General features: G+C 56.1%; 12 protein-coding genes across 12 annotated transcripts; 6 read left to right on the top strand and 6 right to left on the bottom strand.

The window, feature by feature from the left end:
• Positions 1-5: 5 nt before the first annotated feature.
• Positions 6-810, bottom strand: L969DRAFT_43552 (uncharacterized protein; the record flags this gene model as incomplete). Its single annotated transcript, XM_014715333.1, has 4 exons — positions 6-130; positions 187-344; positions 396-631; positions 691-810. 4 exons carry the CDS (start codon positions 808-810, stop codon positions 6-8), a joined length of 639 nt encoding a protein of 212 aa, XP_014570819.1.
• Positions 755-2,107, top strand: L969DRAFT_134706 (uncharacterized protein). Its single transcript, XM_014715332.1, has 4 exons — positions 755-934; positions 992-1,100; positions 1,153-1,497; positions 1,559-2,107. The coding sequence occupies exons 1-4, from the start codon at positions 909-911 to the stop codon at positions 2,018-2,020; spliced, it is 942 nt and encodes a 313-aa protein (XP_014570818.1). The 5' UTR covers positions 755-908; the 3' UTR covers positions 2,021-2,107.
• L969DRAFT_44277 (uncharacterized protein) lies at positions 2,038-6,773 on the bottom strand (the record flags this gene model as incomplete). Its single annotated transcript, XM_014715331.1, has 4 exons — positions 2,038-2,632; positions 2,681-4,486; positions 4,542-6,413; positions 6,475-6,773. 4 exons carry the CDS (start codon positions 6,771-6,773, stop codon positions 2,038-2,040), a joined length of 4,572 nt encoding a protein of 1,523 aa, XP_014570817.1.
• A 115-nt stretch (positions 6,774-6,888) lies between these two features.
• L969DRAFT_91651 (uncharacterized protein) lies at positions 6,889-8,961 on the top strand (the record flags this gene model as incomplete). Its single annotated transcript, XM_014715330.1, has 6 exons — positions 6,889-6,892; positions 6,947-7,021; positions 7,079-7,102; positions 7,160-8,186; positions 8,243-8,339; positions 8,392-8,961. The coding sequence occupies 6 exons, from the start codon at positions 6,889-6,891 to the stop codon at positions 8,959-8,961; spliced, it is 1,797 nt and encodes a 598-aa protein (XP_014570816.1).
• L969DRAFT_100704 (uncharacterized protein) lies at positions 8,960-10,277 on the bottom strand. Its single transcript, XM_014715328.1, has 7 exons — positions 10,201-10,277; positions 10,112-10,143; positions 9,950-10,050; positions 9,716-9,889; positions 9,504-9,657; positions 9,080-9,449; positions 8,960-9,029 (listed from the first exon to the last, which is right to left on the bottom strand). Exons 1-7 carry the CDS (start codon positions 10,221-10,223, stop codon positions 8,981-8,983), a joined length of 903 nt encoding a protein of 300 aa, XP_014570814.1. The 5' UTR covers positions 10,224-10,277; the 3' UTR covers positions 8,960-8,980.
• A 61-nt stretch (positions 10,278-10,338) lies between these two features.
• Positions 10,339-11,397, top strand: L969DRAFT_91649 (uncharacterized protein; the record flags this gene model as incomplete). The annotated part of the gene is made up of 3 exons (XM_014715327.1): positions 10,339-10,810; positions 10,868-11,130; positions 11,191-11,397. 3 exons carry the CDS (start codon positions 10,339-10,341, stop codon positions 11,395-11,397), a joined length of 942 nt encoding a protein of 313 aa, XP_014570813.1.
• A 100-nt stretch (positions 11,398-11,497) lies between these two features.
• L969DRAFT_605753 (uncharacterized protein) lies at positions 11,498-12,145 on the bottom strand (the record flags this gene model as incomplete). The annotated part of the gene is made up of 3 exons (XM_014715326.1): positions 11,498-11,674; positions 11,739-12,011; positions 12,083-12,145. The coding sequence occupies 3 exons, from the start codon at positions 12,143-12,145 to the stop codon at positions 11,567-11,569; spliced, it is 444 nt and encodes a 147-aa protein (XP_014570812.1). The 3' UTR covers positions 11,498-11,566.
• Positions 12,146-12,270: 125 nt separating this feature from the next.
• Positions 12,271-13,612, top strand: L969DRAFT_84053 (uncharacterized protein). Its single transcript, XM_014715325.1, has 4 exons — positions 12,271-12,838; positions 12,892-13,026; positions 13,077-13,181; positions 13,237-13,612. The coding sequence occupies exons 1-4, from the start codon at positions 12,288-12,290 to the stop codon at positions 13,307-13,309; spliced, it is 864 nt and encodes a 287-aa protein (XP_014570811.1). The 5' UTR covers positions 12,271-12,287; the 3' UTR covers positions 13,310-13,612.
• On the top strand, positions 13,452-14,030 carry L969DRAFT_14389 (uncharacterized protein; the record flags this gene model as incomplete). The annotated part of the gene is made up of 2 exons (XM_014714886.1): positions 13,452-13,488; positions 13,537-14,030. 2 exons carry the CDS (start codon positions 13,452-13,454, stop codon positions 14,028-14,030), a joined length of 531 nt encoding a protein of 176 aa, XP_014570372.1.
• A 60-nt stretch (positions 14,031-14,090) lies between these two features.
• L969DRAFT_69020 (uncharacterized protein) lies at positions 14,091-16,514 on the bottom strand (the record flags this gene model as incomplete). Its single annotated transcript, XM_014715324.1, has 6 exons — positions 16,323-16,514; positions 16,162-16,264; positions 15,640-16,114; positions 15,169-15,581; positions 14,415-15,115; positions 14,091-14,342 (listed from the first exon to the last, which is right to left on the bottom strand). The coding sequence occupies exons 1-6, from the start codon at positions 16,449-16,451 to the stop codon at positions 14,091-14,093; spliced, it is 2,073 nt and encodes a 690-aa protein (XP_014570810.1). The 5' UTR covers positions 16,452-16,514.
• A 75-nt stretch (positions 16,515-16,589) lies between these two features.
• L969DRAFT_14387 (uncharacterized protein) lies at positions 16,590-19,172 on the top strand (the record flags this gene model as incomplete). The annotated part of the gene is made up of 7 exons (XM_014714885.1): positions 16,590-16,607; positions 16,663-16,756; positions 16,805-17,055; positions 17,108-17,471; positions 17,526-18,751; positions 18,805-18,982; positions 19,036-19,172. The coding sequence occupies 7 exons, from the start codon at positions 16,590-16,592 to the stop codon at positions 19,170-19,172; spliced, it is 2,268 nt and encodes a 755-aa protein (XP_014570371.1).
• A 52-nt stretch (positions 19,173-19,224) lies between these two features.
• L969DRAFT_21083 (uncharacterized protein) lies at positions 19,225-21,857 on the bottom strand (the record flags this gene model as incomplete). The annotated part of the gene is made up of 3 exons (XM_014714951.1): positions 20,342-21,857; positions 19,716-20,291; positions 19,225-19,665 (listed from the first exon to the last, which is right to left on the bottom strand). The coding sequence occupies exons 1-3, from the start codon at positions 21,758-21,760 to the stop codon at positions 19,225-19,227; spliced, it is 2,436 nt and encodes an 811-aa protein (XP_014570437.1). The 5' UTR covers positions 21,761-21,857.
• Positions 21,858-21,957: the final 100 nt, after the last annotated feature.

The following is a 21,957-nucleotide window of genomic DNA, read 5'->3' as shown; positions in this document are numbered from 1 at the left end:
GTCTTTTAGACGATTGAGCATACGCTGAAGGGAGCATGCGATAGATTCATGTAGATTGACGTTCCGTGACGACAACATGATGATGCAAGAGAGTACAACGACAAGGGTGAATGCATGCCATCAGCTAGACCTGCTCTGTGGGCGAGCTCGCCTTTGCTTTCTTGCCGGCTGGCGCGCTCTCTGTACTCTTTCGCTTGATAGCACCTGCCAGGAATTTGGACTGTTTGGATTCCTTCTTCTTGGGTAGCTTCAGAGGAGGAGGAGGAGCAGCAGCAGCAAGAGACTGTCTCGCTGTACTCGCCGGGGCCGGTGGTGAGCTCGCCAGCGGCGTGCTCGTCTGTGCTCTGCCAGCACATCAGCCCGTCTCGTGCGTGCGAAAGGGAGCAAAGACGAACTCTCTGAACGCTTTGAGTTCGGCCTCGATCTCTTCCTTCTTCTGCCGCTCGCGCTGGAGCTTCTCCATGTCGAGCTCTTGCAAGAACCCTGCCTCTTCCTCGTCCACGCCACGGAATTGTGCCGAGATCGACGTCTTGGCCACAAATTCTTCTTGTTTCCTGTCTTTCTGCTCTTGTAGCTTCTCATACAGTGACCGAGGATCATACGCTTGGTTCTCGGGCTGCTCTGGCGGGGCCTGCGATGTCACAGAGGCTACTCAGTGACAAGTTTAGAGTGTCCCTGCTGTTCGCTGACTTGGCCCAAGCGCTCATAGGCAGCCTTCCATTCTGCCTTGCGCTTCTCGGCTGCAGCCGAAAGGTCGCTCTCTGATACGAACCGGCTCGCTACTGTGCTCGGCGGAGGAAGGTCGGCCATGTCGAGACGTGGTGGAGCAGTCGAAGCAGTCTGCTGGCTGGCTCTGCGCAACGACGACGCGACTTGCTCGCATCGCTGACGTCAAAACCCCGAGGCTGATGAGCTTTGCCAATGCGCCTGTCAGGTAGATTCCTGTCCGTGATCGCTCAGACTCATGCATGCTGACACTCCAGCGCGGCAGCAAGGCGGGCATCTACACGCTCGGCATTGGCACTTTTCTAGCAGGTGCGTTCAAGAAGAAGCACTACTTGCATCTGCCCCTCCATCCTCACCTCGTCAGAGACCACCAGGCAAGCTCCTCGCTCATCAACCAGTCTGAGCTCAAGATCGAGAGGCTCATAGTGGTGGCGCTTTGTCGTGCATGAGCTCGCTTTCGCCAATTCGGTCGAGTTGTTTGTCGGGGTTCTGCTGCTCTGGCAGGCTGCAATAGTCGTAGAGAGAGCGACGGGAAGTGCCAAGTTCGCTTCCTACTTACTCGCCGCATGGGCCATAGCTTCGCTCGTCAACCTCTTCGCGTTGCTCATCCTTGCAAGACCGTTCGAACTTCAAGCTCTACCCGCCGGACCGTTTGACTTGCTCTTTGCAAGCATCTATCAGTACTGGAAGATTATTCCTCCGCTCTATCGCTTCTCTCTCTTCGGTCTCCAGCTGACTGACAAGTCCTTTGCCTACTTGCTCGCCGTCCAGGCAAGCAGTCTTTCTGTCTCAGCAGGGTCGCGCCGCTGACCAAAAAGTGCAATGAGAGCAGCTCGTCAGTTGTCAGCCGCCAACGTCCTTCGTGCCATCTATCGCAGGTCTTGTTGCGGGCGCAGTAGCCACGAGCTTCGTCCAGAGGCCTTTCTTGCCGAGTATCGTCCTCCGACTGGCCGTTAGATTCATCATTCCTCTGCTCGGCTCGAGCCACGGCGGCCTGCCACCCACGCGAGCTCTCATCGTCCCCGCGCCATCGGACGTACGGACCGCTCGAGCATCTGGAACATCACAAGCTGCAACGACTGAACAAGCTCGTGGTTCAGTCCGAAATATCCTGGACACATTCGCGAGCGCTCGAGCAGATCCTTCGAGCTCACCAATGAACGAGGATCATGTGCAATCTTTGCTTGCAATGTTCCCCGCCAGGACGGATACAGAAGTCCGTGACACGCTCAGGCAGACGAACAACAACCTGGAAAGGGCAGTCGAGATACTACTCGCGCGGGACGACAGTTGAAGAGCGCACAAGTGCATTCAATCATTGAACAGATGCCAGTGCGACTCGACAAACTTGAGCATATAGCCATCCACGCTGCCCGCTAGCTCGTCTTCTTCCTCCAGTAGCGCCTCTTCCTCTGGCTCTGCTCGGGAAGACGAACCCGTCGCAGCTGTCGTCTTGGCGAGTGACTCCATGCCTTGCTTGGCGACGGGTCGAGCAACGGCATGCTCGTCAAAGTCAGTCTTGTCTAGATCGAGCTCGACTTGCGCATCCTTGGCGGCAGTAGCATCTTCCTCGTCTTCTGCGGCAGCGAGAGCTTTCGTCAGATCGCCGCCAGTGTTTGTTGGCGCATTGTCGGCGGACGTTGGCGAATCATGCGAGCCAACGCCGAGCTCGGCAACCATTTGATCGTCCAGCATATCCCGCCAATCCGCTCGTGCTCCTGCGCCGAACCAGTCTGTAGTGAATTCACCCTGCGCAATAACAAGATGGTCGAGGATGCGCTTCTGGTTGGCCTTCTTGATGACGTTCTCCTCGATCGTATGTTCCGAAACGAGCCTGTAGATGTGCACATCGCGGGTCTGTCCGATACGATGACACCGATCTTGGCACTGTCGATCCATTGCAGGACTGTTCGGAACATCAGCGTCTTCATGTTGCAAGCGAAATACAACTCACTTCCAGTCTGAATCGTAGAACACCACTGTATCTGCACCAGTGAGATTGATCCCGAGTCCTCCTGCTCTGGTCGATGAGATGAAGCACAGTATGCGGCGATCCGTATTGAATCGCTCTGTGAGGATCTGTCGCTGTTCGATCTTGGTTGCACCATCAAGACGCAAGTAGCGATGGCCATGGAAAGTCAAGAAGCCTTCAAGAATGTCAAGCACTTTGGTCATTTGCGTAAAGATGAGCGCTCGACTGCCTCTTTCTATCAATTCTCGCAGAAGCAGATCAAGTCTTTGTAGCTTGCCGCAGTCGTATTGCAGCAGTGACCGATCCGGAAAGGCTATCGACAGTTTGACGGTCGATCGATTGAGAAGCTGCGTTGTGGCGGCAGTAGCCCTGTCAAGCTCGCTCGAGTCTTCTAGTGCGCGCTCGAGCGTGGGCAGCGCAATACAGTCCATGCCTGTTGCTGTGACTGCGGGTGTAGCAAACGCAAAGCGATTGATGACTTCTGACATGCCGGCTGCTCTTTCCTCGAGGCTCATCCGAAAGCGGGCGCATACGTCGCCGAGCAAGGCATCGCTATTGGGCAATGTCTTCCGCAGTGATCGACTTGAGACGGCTTTCAGGAGCTCTTCGCTGTAAAACGGTACCTCGTTGCAACGACGGTAATTGATCGTGGCGATACGAGCTTGTCTGGCTATGCTTGCACGAATATGTCTTTGCTGCTCGTAGGCAGTCCAGCCTTCGATGGTAAGATCGTCCTCGACTGGCATCGTCTCTGCTCGAGTTGCAACAACGTCTGGATCGACGATCTTGCTGCCTGCACATAGTCGCCGTCTAGCTCGGCTTGCATGCGTCGATGCTGGGCTAGATTGGGCGAGGAGAAAGATACTCGGCACGCGATTCTGCTCGATAGCAGGTTCGCGCAGCAGCCTTCGTCTGACGATCATCTCCGTTGTCGCATATTCTGCTGTGGCCGGCTTGCCCATAGCAAATGAAGTAACAATCGGACGAACTTCGAACAGATCAGGATGATTGCAGACTTTGCGTAGCTGCATCAGGCAATTGATGATGCTCATGAAGTTGCCAGACTGTAGAGTTTCGCGCGTCTTGCTGCGAGACATAAACTCGTCGTACAAGTATCGCTGTCGTTTTGATAGCTTGCAATAGAGTATATGCTCGTATTTGCCTGGCATTTCCTTCTCGACGTCTGCTTTGAGTCGACGAAGCAGGTACGGTCTCAGGAGTGTGTGTAGCTTGGCTACTGTCGCACGAGTCTCTGCATCCATCGTCTCGCCAGACTCGATGGCTTTGTCCATGCTGAACCATTCCTGGAATCGCTTATGATTTGCGAACGTGCCGTTGGCCAGTCCCTGCGGCATGAGAAAATAGAGTAGGGACCACAGCTCAGTCAGATTGTTCTGCAGCGGTGTGCCTGTAAGAAGCAATCGTCTGTCGGAGTGAAAGCCCAGAAAAGTTTGCCACCGTTGCGATCGGAAGTTCTTGATATGGTGCGCTTCGTCAAGAATGAGGTAATGCCATGGCTTTCGTCTGAGCACCTGCTGGTCAGAAATAGCAAGCTGATACGACGTCACGACAACTTGATACGTATGATCTGTATTCCAGCCCACGCGCTTCTCCTTCCTCTCCCTTTGCGAGCCGTAGTAGGCAAGTACTTTGAATCCAGGCAAGAACTTCTTGAATTCGGTGTCCCAATTCAGCAAGACAGATGATGGGACGATGACCAGATGAGGACCCCAATCGCCCTGTTCGCAAGCAAGCCAAGCAAGCAAAGAGATTGTCTGTATTGTCTTTCTGCACCACCCACTACTGTTCAGCACCGTACGTCTGGAGCAGTCCGCGCGCGTACCCCAAGCCCATCTCGTCGGCAAGAATCCCGTTGAGCTTGTTGGTGTAGAGACTAGCGAGCCATTCGAGCCCTGCGCGTTGATACGGTCGCAGGGTTCCGCGCAAGAGAAAAGGTATTCTGACTTTGATGCGCTCCTCCGAAGAGGTCGAGGAAGAAGCCTCTTCCGCTTCGTCTTCGTCCTCGTCCGAAGCGGCTTGAGACGTCTGGGCAGACTCGACTTCTCCAATCGGCTGCTCGCTGAACTCTGCCTCGTTCTCGGAGGTTGCTCCATTTTGCAGAGCATAACTGCCTAAGATCTCCTCGAGTGGCCGATCCGCATCGCCCGCCAGGCCGTCCATCTCCTCGTCGTCCGAATCATCCTCCAAGTCGGCATCCAGTTGCTCATCTTCAGCATCAACAGCCTCTTCAGACTGCTCGGCCGTCGCATCGACAGCTTCGACCTCTTGCGCTTCTTCTGAATCTGCGTGGCCATTGACGAGCACGGGTGAAGAAGGCTCTTGCTCGGCGTAGCCATACTTCTTGAGGAGTTCTTCGATGGGCACATCTGCATCTGCTTCGAGGCCTTGCATCTCGCTATCATCTGACTGCTCTTCATCTTCGTCCATCTCATCCTCTAGCATGGCGTCTTCCTCGTCTATCTGGTCGCTGTCCTCCTGTGCTTCTATGTCACCGTCACCGTCGCCGTCGAATGGAGCTTCCTCGATCTGCTCCTTGGATTTGGCTTCGGGCTCTGCCTCCTCTGACAAATCTTCCTCTGCTGTTTCCGCTTCGGATGCAGTCTCTTCTTCGTCAGAGATGTCTGACTGAGCAGCGAGATCCTGCTGCTGTGCAGCAAGCATCTGAGTGGACTGTTCAAGCATCGCGTCGAGGTGCAGTTTGCCTCTCCTCTCTTCCTCCGCCTTCCATGCGGCCGCTCGCTTCGCCCTAACGATATTGACGGCCATCTTCCATTTCCGCCTGATCTCTCTGCTCGTGAAGCGTGCGAGTGCTTTGAGATCTCGCTGAGCTTCCTGAGCTGCCCTCGCTTCTGCTCCTTGCAATCGCTCAAAGTAGACAGACACCATCTTGGCAATCTTCCTGCACGCGAGGATCTGATTCTTGCGCTCTTCTTGGACGAGTCGAGCAAAATGACACGCTTGCTCGACCATGTGATCTCGATGATCAAGAGAGCGTGGCGGTTCCGCTTGTGAGTCTCTGGCGGGTGCATGTCTGATTGAGCGCCCGTAGACCTGCTCAAAGTGAGTAATCCGAGCGTGTAGGTCCACTTCTCTCGCTAGCGAGGCTGCATCGAGATGGATAATTTCGCCTTGTTCGTCTAAGGGTGGGTGGAAGAGATCGCTCTTTGCAAACAAGTCGTCAAGAGAGCCTTCGAACAGAGGGCGAGGCGGTAATTGAGCAGCGTGAGTGAAGATGGGTCTTTCGGGATATATCAGGCTAGGTCGTTGGGGCGCTGTCAATTTGACCTTGATTGGTTTTATCCGTTCGGGGGGCAGGCTGGTTGCTGTCTGTTCAATCTTGACTCGCTTGGACAGAGGTTGACCAGACGAGACTGCAGTCCGGGCAAGTTGCTCCTTACTTGGCTTAGTCCCCAGAGGTTTGTCAGGCTTAATCTTTTTGAGCGAGGGTTTGCGTTCTATGGGTTTTGGCGGCGAGGGCGGCGGTATAGCAGAAGGGGGAGGAGCGAGAGAAGTGAGTGTGTCGTGCGCTGCTCTCCTTGTTGTCCGTCGAGAAGAGGATGAGGCCGTCTGAGCGGATTCTGGCAGGTGATGCGTGAGGAGATCATACTCGCTCGCGTAAGTGCTGTATACTTCTGATGGTCTGCCGGTGTAGTTCTGGGGGTCGTACGTGGCATAGGTTATCAGTCTCTCCAGACTGTGCCAACCCACCAATCGAATGAGCCGACCTGAATCCAGCCAAGAAAGCAGGAACGGACTGGAATAATTCAGAGACGGCGGATGAATGATCCTGAAGGAGCTGTTCCATCTCTGCTTGCTTGACAGCGAGCACACTCTTGGGACCATCTGATGCTCTAGCTTTGCCCTTGCCCTGCTTTGGCACTATCCTAGCAGGAGCTGGTCCAGCAGGCGTCGCAGCCGATGTAGATGCAACAGCTGCGCCATTGGCTGTGGCGGCAGCAGGCGTGGTCGAAGTGACTGTCGACCGGCGGTGGGAGGAGCGTCTGGTCGTGCCATTGCTCTTTGGTGGCTCGACCGAGCTGCCTTGGTCACTCATCTGGCCCACAAGCTCGGCGGGCGAGGACACATCGGTTCGCTGATTTCTCGCGACGAGGTGACAGCGACAGCGACAGACCGGTCAGACGAGACTTGCCAGGCAGCCAAGAGCAGCCATGTGTACGCTCATCAGCCAAGAGAGATGCGCAGACTGATCAGATGGAGGCACGGCAGCTTTCAACTTTGGCTCGTTCGGTCAGACGACAGGCCCGCCTGCCTCTGCTCCTCCTTCGACGACTGCCACTCCAGGTTCGTCCCTGCCCCAGTGGCTCATCTACACAAGCTCATGCAGAAGATACCTTACAGCTCCTTCTTTCTCATTCGCTACGCGTGAGCTGCCTTGCTAGCGCTTGCGCTATGCTCTACTGACAGTCGACGTGTGAGCAGCAGCTCAGCCAGCTGGACAAGCAGGTACGAACACGCCTGCCGCTCCGGGCACACCAGCAGGACCACCGCCCGCCTCGACGAATACCTCGTTCTCATTCGGCTCGTTCGGAGCGAACGCCAATGCCTCCAAACCGGCCACGCTTTCGTTCGGCACACCGGCCTCAGGCCAGCCAGCTAACCCCTTTGGCTCGACGCAGCCTGCAGCCCAGCCCAAGCCGTCTTTCAGCTTTGGTGCGCCCAGTACAGGCACGACAGGCTCACCTTTCGGCCAACCTGCCGCGAGTACATCGACCGCGTCGACCGCGACCGCGCCTGCACCTGCACCTACCTTTGCAGGCTTCGGTCAGCCTGCCAAGCCAAGCACGCCAGCTGCGTCCACGACCAATGCCTCGCCATTCAGCTTCGCCGCTCCTCCTCCTGCTACTTCAGCCTCGATCACTGCTCCTGCAAAGCCAGCAGTACCTAGCTTTGGTGCGCCGGCTGCTGGCGGCAGTAGCTTCTCATTCGGTACTCCTGCCTCAACTCCGCCCGTCACAGCATCAACCGATCAAGCCAAGCCTGCACCAGCTTCGACAGGATTCAGCTTCGGCGCACCGCCCAAGCCAGCAGAAGACAAAGCTGCAGCCCCAGCTGTGCCTACATTCGGCTTTGGCAAACCACCCGCTACTTCTACACCTGCAGCAGCACCGTCATCAGGCAGTGGTGGATTCAGTTTTGGTGCTCCTGCGAGTACGACGAGTACGAGTGCGAGCACTCCTGCTCCGACCCCAGCAGCAAAGACGCCTGCGCTGCCTACTTTTGGCGCGCCGCCAGCGAGTACCTCGGCGAGCACGACAGCGGCAAGTGCACGTGCTGCTGCACCCGCACCTGCGCCAGCTACGGGTGGATTTTCATTTGGCACGCCCGCGCCCGCTGCAAATGCGACTTCAGCTCTGGGAAGCGCGCCGGCCAAGCCACTAGAGGCGAGCAAGCCCGCAGCTGTGCCAAGCTTGCTCGCAGGCATGAGATTGGAGGAGATTGTCAATCGGTACGTCATGCCGAAACTTCCATTCGTGCCTTTGACTCACCAATGACTCTCGTCAGATGGTATGCTGAGCTAGACGAGCGAACGAGAGAGTTCAGTCACCTCGCTGGTGAAGTGCGAGCATGGGACAGCGTGCTTGTCCAAAATGGAGAAAATGTTAGCGACCCGTGGCATACCACTGGAGAGACGACACTGACGCACAAAGCAGATCTCGAGGTTGTACACTGCACTGCTAGCCACAGAGCCGACACAGGCTTCGATCGATCAATCGCTCGATTATGTCGAGACGCAACAGAAGGAGCTCTCCTCCATACTCGATTCGTACGAGCAAAACGTCACCGAGATCCTAGGCGAGCCTCGAGCTGGTCAGTCCGACAATGAGCGAGAGAAAGCGTATGCTCTAGCGGAAACGCTGAACACTCAGCTAGACGACATGTCGAAAACGCTCTCGAGTCTGATCGGGGAGGTCAATAGCCTGTCTCATCGCTCAGGCATTACGCCCGGCCCATCGGACGATCCCAACAAGCCCGCCGATCCAGTCTCACAGATCACGGCAATCCTCAATGCTCATCTGAGCAGCTTACAATCCATCGAGTCTCAGACTGAAGGATTGAGGAAACAAGTCGACGATCTCGAGTGGCGGATCAAGGGCGTAAGTCAAAGCGATTGGAAGGGACTCGAATCCGGCTCGCAGAGAGGTACACCACGAGCACAACGCGTGCTCGGACCTGCGAGTAGGACGAACAGTCCGGTTGTGCGCAGTAATCTCTACAGGTGAATGCATGTAGCAACAAGGCCTAACGACGCTCGGTATCGCGATTCTCTCGCGGTACAGAGAAAGCGCATCTACAGATCGAATGAGTGCCATAGATTGTGAGACGTCGAGGCGGACTTACGAGAGAATGAGATGAGCATATGGCAAGCCGTTGATCTTGGCCATCGCTTTCTCTGCAGTCGATCGTTCTTCGAAAGAGACAAAGGCGAAACCTTTGCAGAGTCCTGTTTCCTGATCCATACCGACGTAGATCCTGTGAATCTTGCCGATCCCTCTCACGGCAGAGCCGAACAGCTCCCAGAGATCGTCCTCTGTGGCATCTTCCGACAGATTGGTGACTCGCAGAGTGGGCATATCGTCACGATTGCGAGGACCGTTCATGGATTCGCCGACCCGGTTGGCTGCGCCCGCTCTCATCGAAGGAGGAATATACTTTCCGTCCTTGCTCGTTGAGCCCGGTCCTTCGTCTGCCACACCGGTATCATCTTCTCCTTATGCGACGCGTCAGTCGAGACACAGACGATGAGGGGAGACGAGCGACTGACCATCGCCACCGACGCCGGGCAGACCGCCGAGAGTATCTTTGTAGGGACAGCGAGATGTAAAGTGTTCGCCTTGACACAATCGACAGGTGATTCTCTTCTGAGCGAGTTGGGCTTTCTGCGCTGCGATCCTCTCCTCTTCATCATCCACGGGAGGCTTCACGACGCGTCGCATGTCAGCCTGACAGGCTGCACAGCAAGGGGAGAAGACGTACCTTGAGACCGCCAGGCTGTAGCTTGATCCGTATCGCTTCGGTGATCGTCGTCGTTGCTGCGTGAGGACCGGGTTTGGCACCTTTCTCCTTGCCGAACTTTGGCCAAGCTTTCCGTTCTGCGACGGCATGGTTCACTTGAGTCTTCACGAGTGTCCTCTTGATCCTCCTGGTCACCTGCGACCCGAGGTATGCAAGCGTCAGCTGTGTGGCTGAGCCAACCGTCGAGTGACATGCCTTGACTTTCTTGCCATCCTCGTTGATTTTGTATTCGACGACGGTAGTCACTCCGTCCGGTCCGACAGTCGTCTGGATCTCAGGCAAGGTGATTGCCTCGTCTGCGAGGCAACGCAGAGCACTGTCAGCAATGAAGCCGAGTGATGACGGTCGTCTGCTCGCCTTCACCATCGTCTGCCCAGCTCTTGACCGGTCTGCGCGGGTCAAAGCTGCATCAGTCGACGTAGCATGGCCTACAGCATCCAACTCACGCATCTACTGGTCCTGGAGCCATCTTGTCGTGCCGCTCCGATCGATCAAAGTCTCCCTCGGTGGATCGCCAGGTGAGCCACGCGTTGGAATTTTTCTAAGAGCTCGCCAGGCTTTGGAGCAAGGCTGCGAGGGCTGACATGGCCATGCTCCCTCTGTCGAGATGTCATGCCTGCTCACTGACATCACAGCTCGAGCTGCTGGCTCTGGGCGGACCGAGGACGGCGGCAGTGAAGCAGCAGAGACGAGCCTCCTCAGCCTCCACTTCACGGTCTGATCGACCTCGTCCTGCTGCAAGAGTCCAGCCTCAAGCGAGCACAAGCACGACCCGGTCACAGTCATCGCTCGTGAGTGATCTGGCAGGGTCGAGCAGTACGACAGGTCGATCAAGGCGATCGCCTGCAGCAAATGTGCGAGCTCCTCTGGGGAGACTGTACATGCCGAGCACACAAGAGGTCGTCGACGGCCTAGCACACGCTTGTCTGCCTCTCCGACTCGTTCCCCAAAGCATAGGCACAGCAGACCGGGTGGAGTTGCTCATGCTGAGGATAGTGACCCACAAGAGCGCGGCCGGCTCAACAGGCAATCATAACGGTCGTCTCGCATTTCTAGGTCAGCCGCCGAGCCTGAGCGTTACAAAGCGTGTGATCAACTAAACTTATCTGACAGGACGGAGATTGCTGAGAGGCTACACCTCCATTTTTCTCCATCAGCACGCGACCCTCTTGCCCGCTCAGCTCAATGGCGATCATCTCGACAAGCTGCTCAATCAGTACGCTCTGGGCAATACGGACGGTCCCGCCAAGCGTCTCTCGCTCGAGAAGATCATGAGATGGCGATCTGTCGTCGATCCGCAGGGACTCGAGACGGGTCTGTTCAAGTGCAGGGGCATGGCTCTCGAGGCGCTCTTAGGCGCTATCTTCTTACAGCTGGTAAGTCCCTTGCTATCGTCGGTGATGACTCACCAATCCAACGCGGTCCGTGACTCGCAGGGCGCCTTTGAGAGTTTGCGCTTCTACTCGCTCAAGATTTTGCCCTTCTTGGCGCTACCGCCTCAGCTCCGAGCAGCCTCGTCCTCAGCCTCCCAGGACCTGTCCCTCTTTGTCTCACCGCGGCCAATGCCAAGCATGAGCAGTCCGGCCGATCTGACAGGGCCAGTCACGAGTGGATCTGCCACGACATCTGCGCAGATAGATTGACAATAGAATAAAGCTGTATGATTACAAGATGGTGAGAGGCAGACACGAGTGGGTATACGACAAGATTGATTTGCATGAGTTTTTATCTCTCTTTCCCCCTTTCTTGCTTTGCTCTGCCGCTCCTCGTCCGGCTCGGGTGGTGTACAGTCTCGCGGATTGAAGACGGAGATTAAGCGAGAACGATAGCGGCACCGGTCGCTATGCCTAGACTGACAAGGGCCATCAAACCAGTCGGAAGACCGAAAGAAGGTGCGACGAGACGTTTTGCAGGTGCAGACTGCGCCATGCGCTCTCGTTCAGTCCGTGCACCCCGTGTACCACAATGAGAGAGAGAGACTTGCCTGGAGATTATTAGTGACGGGCAAGAGATTGCTTGCTGACCCCGAGGCAGCTTGTGTCAGTGTACCTGTGGGTGGGATCGTCGACAGTGGGATGGAATAAGAGAAGCCGCCATTGGCAGAATTGACGTTGGTCAGAGTGGTCGTGGAGACCTGGCTGGCAGATGCACCCGAGGCAGTGGGAATGAACGTCGTCGGCGCCGAATAGAACGTCACCGTCGTGCCATCGATCACGCTCGTCTGAACGCCCTCAGTATTCGTCAAGCCTTGTCCGACCTGAGCAAAGACAGCGAGACGAAGGAATGAGTCTGGTGTGGCAAGTCTGTAGAGGGAGAGCATCGGCGTACCGCGAGGCATGCCAGGCTACTGAGCGCTAGCCACACAGACCACCGTTGTGATGATATACGCATCCTGTCCGAGCCTGTCCTGCAACGAGACACGGCCGACTCGATTCTGTCTTTGGATCGCCCACAAAAGGCGAGCGGGGTATCTCCGGCAATTACTGTTTCGCGCGCGACCCGACGTGACGGTCAAACTTTTGACGGCCAACCTATGCTACTGCGACCGGCCTGCCGTCTGAGGCCATCAGCAGGACGCAAGTATGTCCATGCAGGCCGGCCACCGCCAGATCCAAGCAAGACGCGCTCTGGACAACTCCTCGCGCAGAGTATAGGTCAGACCGCCCAGTCGCAACGGTGGCTCATCTACGCCGGTCTCTTTGCTTCTGGCTACTTTCTCTCCTCCCTCTACCCGGCGCCACAACCTAGACTGCTCGCCATACTCTTCCCGCGCGATGCGCCGGCATCGCCGAGCGATGAGTCGCCCGAAGGAAAGCGACACGTCGAGATGATTGAGCAACAGCTACAAGATCTGCCAATCATCCGGCAATTGCGCTCAGAGACGACTGCCAAGCAAGGCGAGGCAATGTATAGAGAGAGCAGACCGCATCTACGCTTTCCTGAAGCGAAAAGGATCCATTCGCTCACGAGTGGAACGCTCCGTGGTCCTGGGAAACTCGCCGTGGCACCCATTGTGTTCAGTACGGCAGACAACAAGCAATCTGTCATGGTCGTTCATGTTGGGAGAAGTCTGTGCGGGCATGAGTGCGCAGTCGATCCTTTGGGTGCATTCTGCGATGAGCTGACGTGTGCAAAAGCGGAATCGTTCATGGGGGATTGCTGGCCACCCTCATGGATGAATCCATCGCGAGACCGGCCATCCTCGCTTTACCTAGCAAGCTGGGCGTCACTGCCAATCTGACCATCAACTATCGAAGTCCCGTCTTTGCAGAGTGCGTCGGTCCAGCCTCCAGGTTGCAGGGCGCTGATTACCTGAGAACAGTCAATTCGTCGTCGTCAGAGTCAACTCGGACAAGATAGACGGGCGCAAGTCTTGGGCCAGCGGCAGCATAGAGGATCTCAACGGCAAGCGGCTCGTCGATGCAGAGTGCGCCAGATCGCCTTCAGCTCGTTCGTCAGCTGACAGTTGTCTGTGCGCACAGAGCCCTGTTCATCGAGCCTCGTATGGCCAAGTTTCTGTCCAATTCTGCTGTACGAGAGATTCTCGAAGCATGAAGAAGCTCGCGCCATTCGCGCTTCGCCTCGGGATGTAGCAGATAGGCTCAGACTATTGAGCTACATCTGGTGTTGGACTGAGCATCCGCGTCCTTCACCACTGCGCGCGCTGGGCGTCACGCCAATAGGCAACAGGCTCGAGATGAGACGGATCCAGGGTCTGCCCACGACGGTGTCCCGTGAGTATCCCCAAGAAGCTCTGGACGGCCACTGAAGCTGCGGTGAAGGACCCACCGAGGCAGATCTCGCCAATGCCGTAGGCGCACTGACGAACCCCAAAGAGACACCGCTCTGTATCTGTACCATTCCAGGCTGCTATCGACCTTTCCCAGATCTCACTAAGCTCAGAACGCACAGAAAGGTAGGCCACCAGCGGCCGGACAAGACGGACGGAGCCTTCTGGAGTGAGGTGCTTTGCTGGGCAGAGACGAAGCAGGCCGAGCTACGACGACTTGCAGCTCTTGAGCAACCGGCTCAACCTCACCGAACCCAGCAACCAGTGTATCAACAGCCGATGTATCCTCAGCCAATGGTCCAGGAGTCCATGCAATACGACCAGCAGGCAATCTTCCAACAGCAGGCCTATTTCAATTCTATGATGATGGGCGGCACCGCGCTCTCGCCTGAGCAGATCCAAGCGCAACAGCAACTGCAATTCATGGCGATGCAGATGCAAATGATGATGGGCACCATGCCAGCTCAGCCGCACGGGTACCGGTAGCGATACACAGACTATGTAGTTTTGTTGTACATCATGCGCATCTGTTGTATCAACAACGTATCAATCGTATCCGCCTCCGCTACGAAGTTTCTGCCTTCTATTGCCTTTGAAATGCTTCTTGCCACTTTGACCAGGTCCGGCCTGGAAAGTCATCTTGTTGGGATCGACAGGCGTGCCGTCATCGTTCAACCTGTTTTGGATGGCGTACATGCCTACTCGAGCAGTCGACCGGCCGCCATTGGCTGCCGCACCGCCCATGAATTCGGGCATGTACATCCTCGATGATGTAGTGAAGAAGCCAGCATCAAGGTTCTGCGCTTTCATCGATCGTTTGCTCGGCCCGCGCATGCTCATCCTCGTCGAAGGCGCAGCAGTCGATGCCACGTCTCCTCCTTCTTCATCGTCAGAGTCTGGCTCGTCGGGTACCGGAATGAAAGTGTCAGCTTCTCTACCGACGCGAGTGATTGGCGCTTGCTTCTTTCTGAGCTTATCGAGCGAGCGCAGTCGTTCGAGATCTCTATTCTCGTAATTGAAGGTAGCATCATCTATGCCCGGCGGAGGATGACAGTAGATCAGCTTGCCGTTGACGTAATCTTTGAGCACGTAGCGTGCGGAGCGAGACTCGTCGGGATTGCCCATGCCGGCCGTAAAAAACCCGCGAGCAACGGAGTAGGCTGCTAGAAGCTCAGAGGAAGTCGGTACGCCTGTTCCGCCTTCATCGATGGGCAGCGTGACGATTCGCAAGCCATATGTCGCCTGAAGGACATCGTGTGGTATCCGCTGGGTGACAAGACTGACGGGACCGGTATGCTCGCGCATCTGATCAATGGGTAGCACGCCGTCACAAACGAGCTGTGCTTTGGTCGATGCGAATTGAGGAAAGACGAGACCTGGACAATCACATAGAATGATATCGTCTGAGAGATGGATAGTCTGATAGTTTTTCGTTTTGCCAGGTGTCGAAGAGACGGAGACCTTCTTCTCGCCGATGAGCGCGTTGATGGTCGAAGACTTGCCGACATTGGGGTAGCCCACCAAGCCGACGATGAGCTTCGTCGGTGTCGAGCCATCTTCTCGTCGAAACTCTGGTGTTTCCTTCAGCATCGCAACGAAACGGAGAGAGAGAGCGACGACATACCATTGAGATCAGGCGCCTCTTGCAGGAAGAGCTCCTCGAGCTCGAGCACACTCAGCACACGGGTCTTATCTCGCGCTGGAGCTTCTTGCAACCTCGCGATCCTTGCAACGGTGTCTGCAAGAGCTTCGACTTGCCCGTCCTCGTCTTGCTCGTCTTCTGACGTCCAGCCATCTTCAGCGTCGTCAGTGTGCGCAGCTGCAGTGGGCTTAGGTAATGCTGTGTCATCGTCCAGGAGCTCAGATCCTTCGTCACTATCCAGATAAGCCGCATCTTCGTCCTCTTCGTCTGACAGCGTTTCCTCTTCGAGAGGTGCGAGCATCGCTGCACGCTCTTCTTGCAGCGCAGCAGCATCTGCAGCCGAAAAGAATGCATAGGCTATGCCTAGCCGATCAAAGTAGTCAGCCCAACCTTTCCTGCGCAGATTTGACCCTTCAGCTGGGCAAGACAGACAGATGATACGATGCGACTGACCTCTGGGTGTGGGTCAGCAGATCGCTCTTGTTGACGAGTATGAGCGATTTGCGTTTACCGCGATCGCTACCGTCCTCGTTCGTGCTGACCTCTTTGACATATGTCTCGAGATCCTCGCAGCGAAAGTTGAGGGGATTGCGCGCATCGACGATCTGAACGATGAGATGCGATCGCTCGAGTGTGCGCCATAGTTGTCGCCAGACAGACAGGTTGCGCTCAAAAGGAGTCAGCAGGAGCTGTTTCTCATCTGACAGTTCTGCCAGTCCACGCCGCCATTCCAGGAAGCTGTCCCTCTCTCGACGCTCGAGGACGTCTTTGCTCATATCTTTTGTCCAGCCTGGCCGTCTCGGTACTCGCAGTCGTTGCCGATTTTCCTTTTGCAACGAGTTGACGCGCTCTTCTTGCTCTGGCGTGAGCAGGTACGGATTCTTTGAGCTTGCAGAAGGTGTAGAGATGACAGTGATATTCCTGCGTTCTGTAGGTTCGATGAGCTCAGCAGCTCGAGCGCTCGTCCGGACTTGCCTGCTGCAAAATCTGTTCCCGCCAATTGCGCCGTGTTGAGGAAAGCATCGAGATCTGTTTCTTGTGTGACACTGTGCAAGCCACTCGGGAGACTACTGGTATGCTGTCCAGCGAGCGCTGCCTCAGCTCCGTGAAGACTGCTGAGAGAGACAGCAACGGACGAGCGCTTCTTCATAATCTCGAGCTCTCTGCTTTGCCCTATTGTTGATGATCGCCTTGCCCAATCCTGCCTTGTTCTTCTGAGGCCCTACATGTCTGACCACTCTCGGTCTGTCGTACACCTTTGCCATCGCTCGAGCCGGAACACGGGATCAGCCAGAAATGTCGTTGGCCACCGGGCGGCCGACTTGCGCTTGATCGCGTAATAAAAAGGAGAATCGAGGCGAGTCGAGTCGAGTCACGAGCCTGACCAGCGACGAGCCGGAGAGATGCCAGCACCGAAGCAGGTCGGTTTCAAAAGCATAGTCAGCTGTCAATGCTGATCCATGATGATCCCGACAGCCGCCATCGACATTGTACGACAAGCTTTTCGCTCTGCATACCGTCAGAGAACAGGACGATGGCACTTGCCTGCTTTACATTGACAGGCACATTGGTCAGTGATCAGTGCCTCTGTCTTGCGCCGGCTGACAGTCTGACTCAGTCCACGAGGTCACATCGCCACAAGCGTTCGAAGGCCTCCGCAACGCCAAGAGGACTGTCCGGCGTTTAGACTGCACGCTCGCCACTACAGACCACAACGTCCCCACGAGTTCGAGGACGAACTTCAAGTCCGTCAAGACGTTCATCAAGGAGGATGACTCCCGCATCCAGTGCGAGACCCTCGAGGACAACGTCAAGCTCTTCGGCTTGACTTATTTCGGCATGGCTGACAAGCGACAAGGCATCGTCCACGTCAGTCTGACTCGCGCTATGCTGCACTCCATGCTGAGCGCGTGTCGAGCAGATCATCGGACCAGAGCAAGGTTTCACACTTCCCGGTACCACCGTCGTCTGCGGTGACTCACACACTTCCACCCACGGTGCGTTCGGTGCGCTTGCTTTCGGCATTGGCACTTCCGAAGTCGAGCACGTCTTGGCGACCCAGACCGTCCTCCAGAAACGATCAAAGAACATGCGTGTGCGTATCAATGGCACCCTCAACGAAGGCATCACTTCCAAGGACGTCATCTTGCATACCATTGGCGTCACCGGTACAGCAGGCGGGACAGGCTCCGTCGTCGAATTCTGCGGGTCTGTCGTGGAGAACCTCAGCATGGAAGCAAGGATGTCAATGACCAATATGTCTATAGAGATGGGCTCAAGAGCAGGTACGCCACACTTGCAGAGCACATGACGCATCACTAAGCCGATCTGACGCGCAGGTCTAATCGCCCCCGATGAAACCACTTTTGCCTACCTCAAGGGCCGCCCTCTCGCGCCAAAGGGTGACGAGTGGGAAGCAGCCGTGAAGCATTGGCGGACGCTCAAATCTGACGCCGATGCGCATTTCGATACGACTGTCGATATTGACGCCCAGGATATCGAGCCTACTGTCTCGTGGGGTACGAGTCCACAGGACGTGACCAGCATTAGTGGCAAAGTACCCGACCCAGAGACCGTCTCAGATCCGGCAAAGAAGAAGAGTATCTTGCGCGCTCTCGAATACATGGGTCTCGCGCCAAACACGCCAATGGATCAAATCAAAGTCGACAAGGTCTTCATCGGATCTTGCACAAACGCCCGCATTGAAGATCTCCGATCTGCTGCAAGAGTAGTACAGGGTCGCAAAGTGGCAGACCACGTTTACGCCATGGTCGTGCCTGGATCAGGCCTCATCAGACAGCAAGCCGAGAAAGAAGGCTTGGCGAGGATCTTCCGCGAGGCAGGCTTCGATTGGCGAGAGGCAGGCTGCAGTATGTGTCTCGGTATGAATCCAGACATGCTCTCGCCTCAAGAACGATGCGCATCCACATCCAATCGCAATTTCGAAGGCCGACAGGGTGCCGGAGGTCGTACGCATCTCATGAGTCCCGCTATGGCAGCAGCCGCTGCCGTAACGGGCAAGCTCAGCGATGTGCGGAAGCTCATGCAAGGTAGACAAGACATCGCATTCGAGCCAGAGATGGATGTTGCCAGCGATGAGGATGTTCCCCATACGAACGAAGCGGCGCCCGAAGGCGACGAACTCGTAGAGGAAGGTACGGATGCTCAAACAGAATCTGCTGCTGCTCCTGCGCCTCAAGCTTCTGTTCCTGCTGGCTTGCCACCTTTTACTGTACTCAAGGGCATCGCGGCGCCCATGGATATCAGCAATATCGACACAGACGCGATCATTCCCAAGCAATTCCTCAAGACCATCAAGCGAACCGGCTTGGGCGTCGCTCTCTTCGATGCATGGCGATATGACTCAAAGACGCACGAAGAGATCCCCTCATTTGTGCTCAACCAAGAGCCTTACCGGCAGGCAAAGATCCTCGTCGTTTCCGGTGTCAACTTTGGCTGTGGCTCATCGCGAGAGCACGCACCTTGGGCTCTCGTCGACTTTGGCATCCGCGCTCTCATCGGCATTTCATTTGCAGAGATCTTCAGCAACAATCTCACCAAGAATGTACGTTCATGACCCTGTGTGTATGACTGAACATACTTACACCAGCTTTGCAGGGAATGTTGCCCGTCGTTCTACCTGAGAAGGACGTCCTCGAGATTGCAGAAGATGCTCGTCAAGGTATCGAAGTCGAAGTCGATCTGCCAAAGCAGGTTGTCCGCCGCTCGAACGGCAAAGAATACCCCTTTGAAGTCAATTCATTCACCAAGCACTGCCTCATCAATGGTCTAGATGGTACGCGCATAGCGCGCTTGCTGTGATCTTGTGCTAATGTTCACGTGGCACAGATATCTCCCTCACGTTGCAGCATGAGAAGGACATCTCGAGCTACGAGTCACATCGATCTGCAACGCGCCCGTGGCTCGATGGTCTCAATTTCAGAGGCAAGGTCCCCGTTGAGCCCAAGACGGCCACAGAGTGGTAATCAAAACAAATGCATCTGCGAGTGCGTGCTGTACGCGGGTATCGATGACATTCTACGATTGCACTGCTGCGGACTGACTCGTACTGACTGGTACTTCTTTTGGCTGACGCTGACTGAATAGCCTGAACCGCCTAGGGGCCAATTTGCCGAGCGTCTTTGGAGTCGATCTTGTCGATGCAGCATCGATCGAATTGGTAGACGCGATGGCTGTAGAACTGATGCTGGGCGAGAACGAGGTGGCAGCAATTGTTGTGCTAAGGTCGCTATCGACAGAGACGCTCTGCTCTTGAGCAGCTTGCAGGTCGCGTGGCGGCTTGCGAGAAAGAAGCGTACGCCTGAACTTTTGCTTCATTGTCGACGACTTCACAGACGCGCTTGCATCCTCGTCCTCGCCATCTATGAATAACGTGATGGGCCGCGGCGGCGGTGGTGCTGTTCGTCGAGCACCTGGCGGTAGTGTTGCAGAGTTTGCCAGAGGACTGCTATCCCGTCTCTACATGCTGTGTTAGCTCACGCGATCGTATAGTCAAGATGGAAACACACGATGACGCCTGGACGTGATCTTTGACCGCCGTCGGAGGCTGTGCTGAGACTTGCTGAGGATTGTGTGAGCCCGCTCGCTCTGAAGGGCCGGCTGCCTTGCGAGGACAAGCTAGCGGGCAGAGAGGAAGGACTGCCGTGGTGTACACTCGACCTGGTCGCTGCTGCGGGATTGCTATTCGAGTACAAAGCTGACGCTCTGTAATGCATCGCCATTGGATCTGGCGCATAGACAATTGCCGCGTCAAAAGCAGATACATTGTTGAAGGATGCGCCCCAAGGATCCGTAAGGTCGAGCACGTTGGGGAGCGCGAACTTGTCTGGCAACGGCTTGGCGCGACCAGATGACATCTGACTGGTTCTGTCTGTGAAGCTGGACAAGTTCGGTAGTGATTGCTTTGCTGCTATTGACCGACGAGAGCCGAGCGAAGGCAAGGCGAACGGCCGCCTTTCTGACGACGACGGCGAAACGGGCGGGCTCGTGGAAGGTCCAGGCAGAGCAGCATAAAATGAAGGAAAGCTTCCGGGCGCAGGCCTCTCGTCCGTCCCAAGTGCGGTCATGTCTGGCATAACCGACATCTGGACGTATAAGTCAGTACAAGGGTCATAAATCATCTGACGAGACAGACTCTATTGGCTCTATCGAGTGGTCTCTCCGTCGCATAGGGATCGTGCACGCGTGCGAGGCTTTCCACCGCTTGATCTTGCACGACGGGAGATGGCAGAGCATCTGCGATGGACTGCGAGTGTGGTGGCGAGGGTGTACGCCTTATGTGAGTGGGCAGTGGTGCTGTTCGTGGTTCCGGCAGAGGACTGCTGGTCTGCAAAGCCAAAGAAGCTATAGACTCAGAGTCGTGCTTTGGCGATGTCGAGCGCGCTGAAGATAAGCTGAAGGCGGTTGATGGCTTGCTGCGCAGAGTCCATTTACTCGTACGAGGCGTGATCTCGACATGAGACGGCTGATGCAGAGGTATTTTTGGGAGTGCCTTTGCTGGCTTGGCGCGCAGATTACCAAGACTTTTTGCTTTCAGTATCGACTTGGGCTGTCTGACTGTGACGGTGGGCGAGGGCGGCTCGATGGGAGACTCCTCTGTCACGACGAAGGGCGTGCTTTGTAGCTGGAGCGGCGCTGGTCGAGCCTCGATCTGCTTGAGCGAGACCTGGGGAGCCGACTCACTTCGCCTGAAGCTAGTGGGAGCTCGTACAGTCGCCGGGCTGTCGAAGGCGTGCTCCAGCTCGTGCGGCACAGACGAGCTCAGACCTGAATGTGAGACATCGGATTGTGCGGAGACGAAGGATCCACTCGACAAAGTAGACAGAGGCCGCCCACTTGTTTCCTCTGTTGTCGGATTTGCCGCAGCTCGCGCATCAGACAGAAATTCGGCGTCAAGAGAGTGTGTGCTGTCTGAGCTGGTGGGCGAGCTCGCGTATGATTTCGGACTCGTGCTAGTCTTTGGAGACGGCGGCCGCACTGATCTGCGTATTTCGGGCGACAGTAAACCGGAAGAAGCAGAGCCAGGTGACGGCAACGAGTCAGGACTCCACTTTGAAATCCGCCTTTGTCCTTTTGCACTCCTTCGTGGCCGCGAAAGATCATCAGCCAGTAGCTCTGGCGAGTCGAATATTTGCACGGGTATGGTCGGGCCAGGCAGACCAGAGGCGACGGGCATGGTGAGCGTGAGGATGGGTCGCGCTGGCTTGATTGCTACTATCTCTTCGACGGTCTGATCTTCACACGTCTCGCTAGACCGCAGAGAGGAGCTGCTCTTTCTCAGTGCGATGCTCGGTCGTGCCGAGATGACGGAATCTGACAGAGAAGCATACGAAGCTGCGCTCGAGTCACTCGAGCTCGACGTGGAACGCGTCAAAGCGGGAGGTGTGAGCGTGGCGTGGCTCGCAAGCCGGCTGTCAGTAGGCTGGTCAATATTGTTGCTCGACAGCGATTGAGTGAGTGAGCCGAACGAGGACGTCGACGCTGACTTGATGGGTGGCCTACTGTAGCTTGACAGCGAGTAGTCTATTGTGAAGTGAGGGAGTGGCGCGTCCATCGTCGTTCTACTGGCCACGGCAGTGCACGCCCGAGCACACCGTCTGATCTGGACTTTTGTTCTCTGCCCTTAGCAGGACCGAGGTCCGCTGCGGCGCAGCATTGGCACTCAGCTTGTCCGTCGCGGGTTTGCGCTTGGACCGAACGCGCTCGGAATTCACGTGATCAGCTCAAGGTCCGCTTTCTTCCGACAGACGA

The sequence above is a fragment of the Mixia osmundae genome (genome assembly GCF_000708205.1).
Source record: "Mixia osmundae IAM 14324 unplaced genomic scaffold scaffold_1, whole genome shotgun sequence".
Taxonomy (NCBI): domain Eukaryota; kingdom Fungi; phylum Basidiomycota; class Mixiomycetes; order Mixiales; family Mixiaceae; genus Mixia; species Mixia osmundae.
The sequence above is the reverse complement of the archived record's forward strand: the minus strand, read 5'-3'. Positions and strand labels throughout refer to the sequence as shown.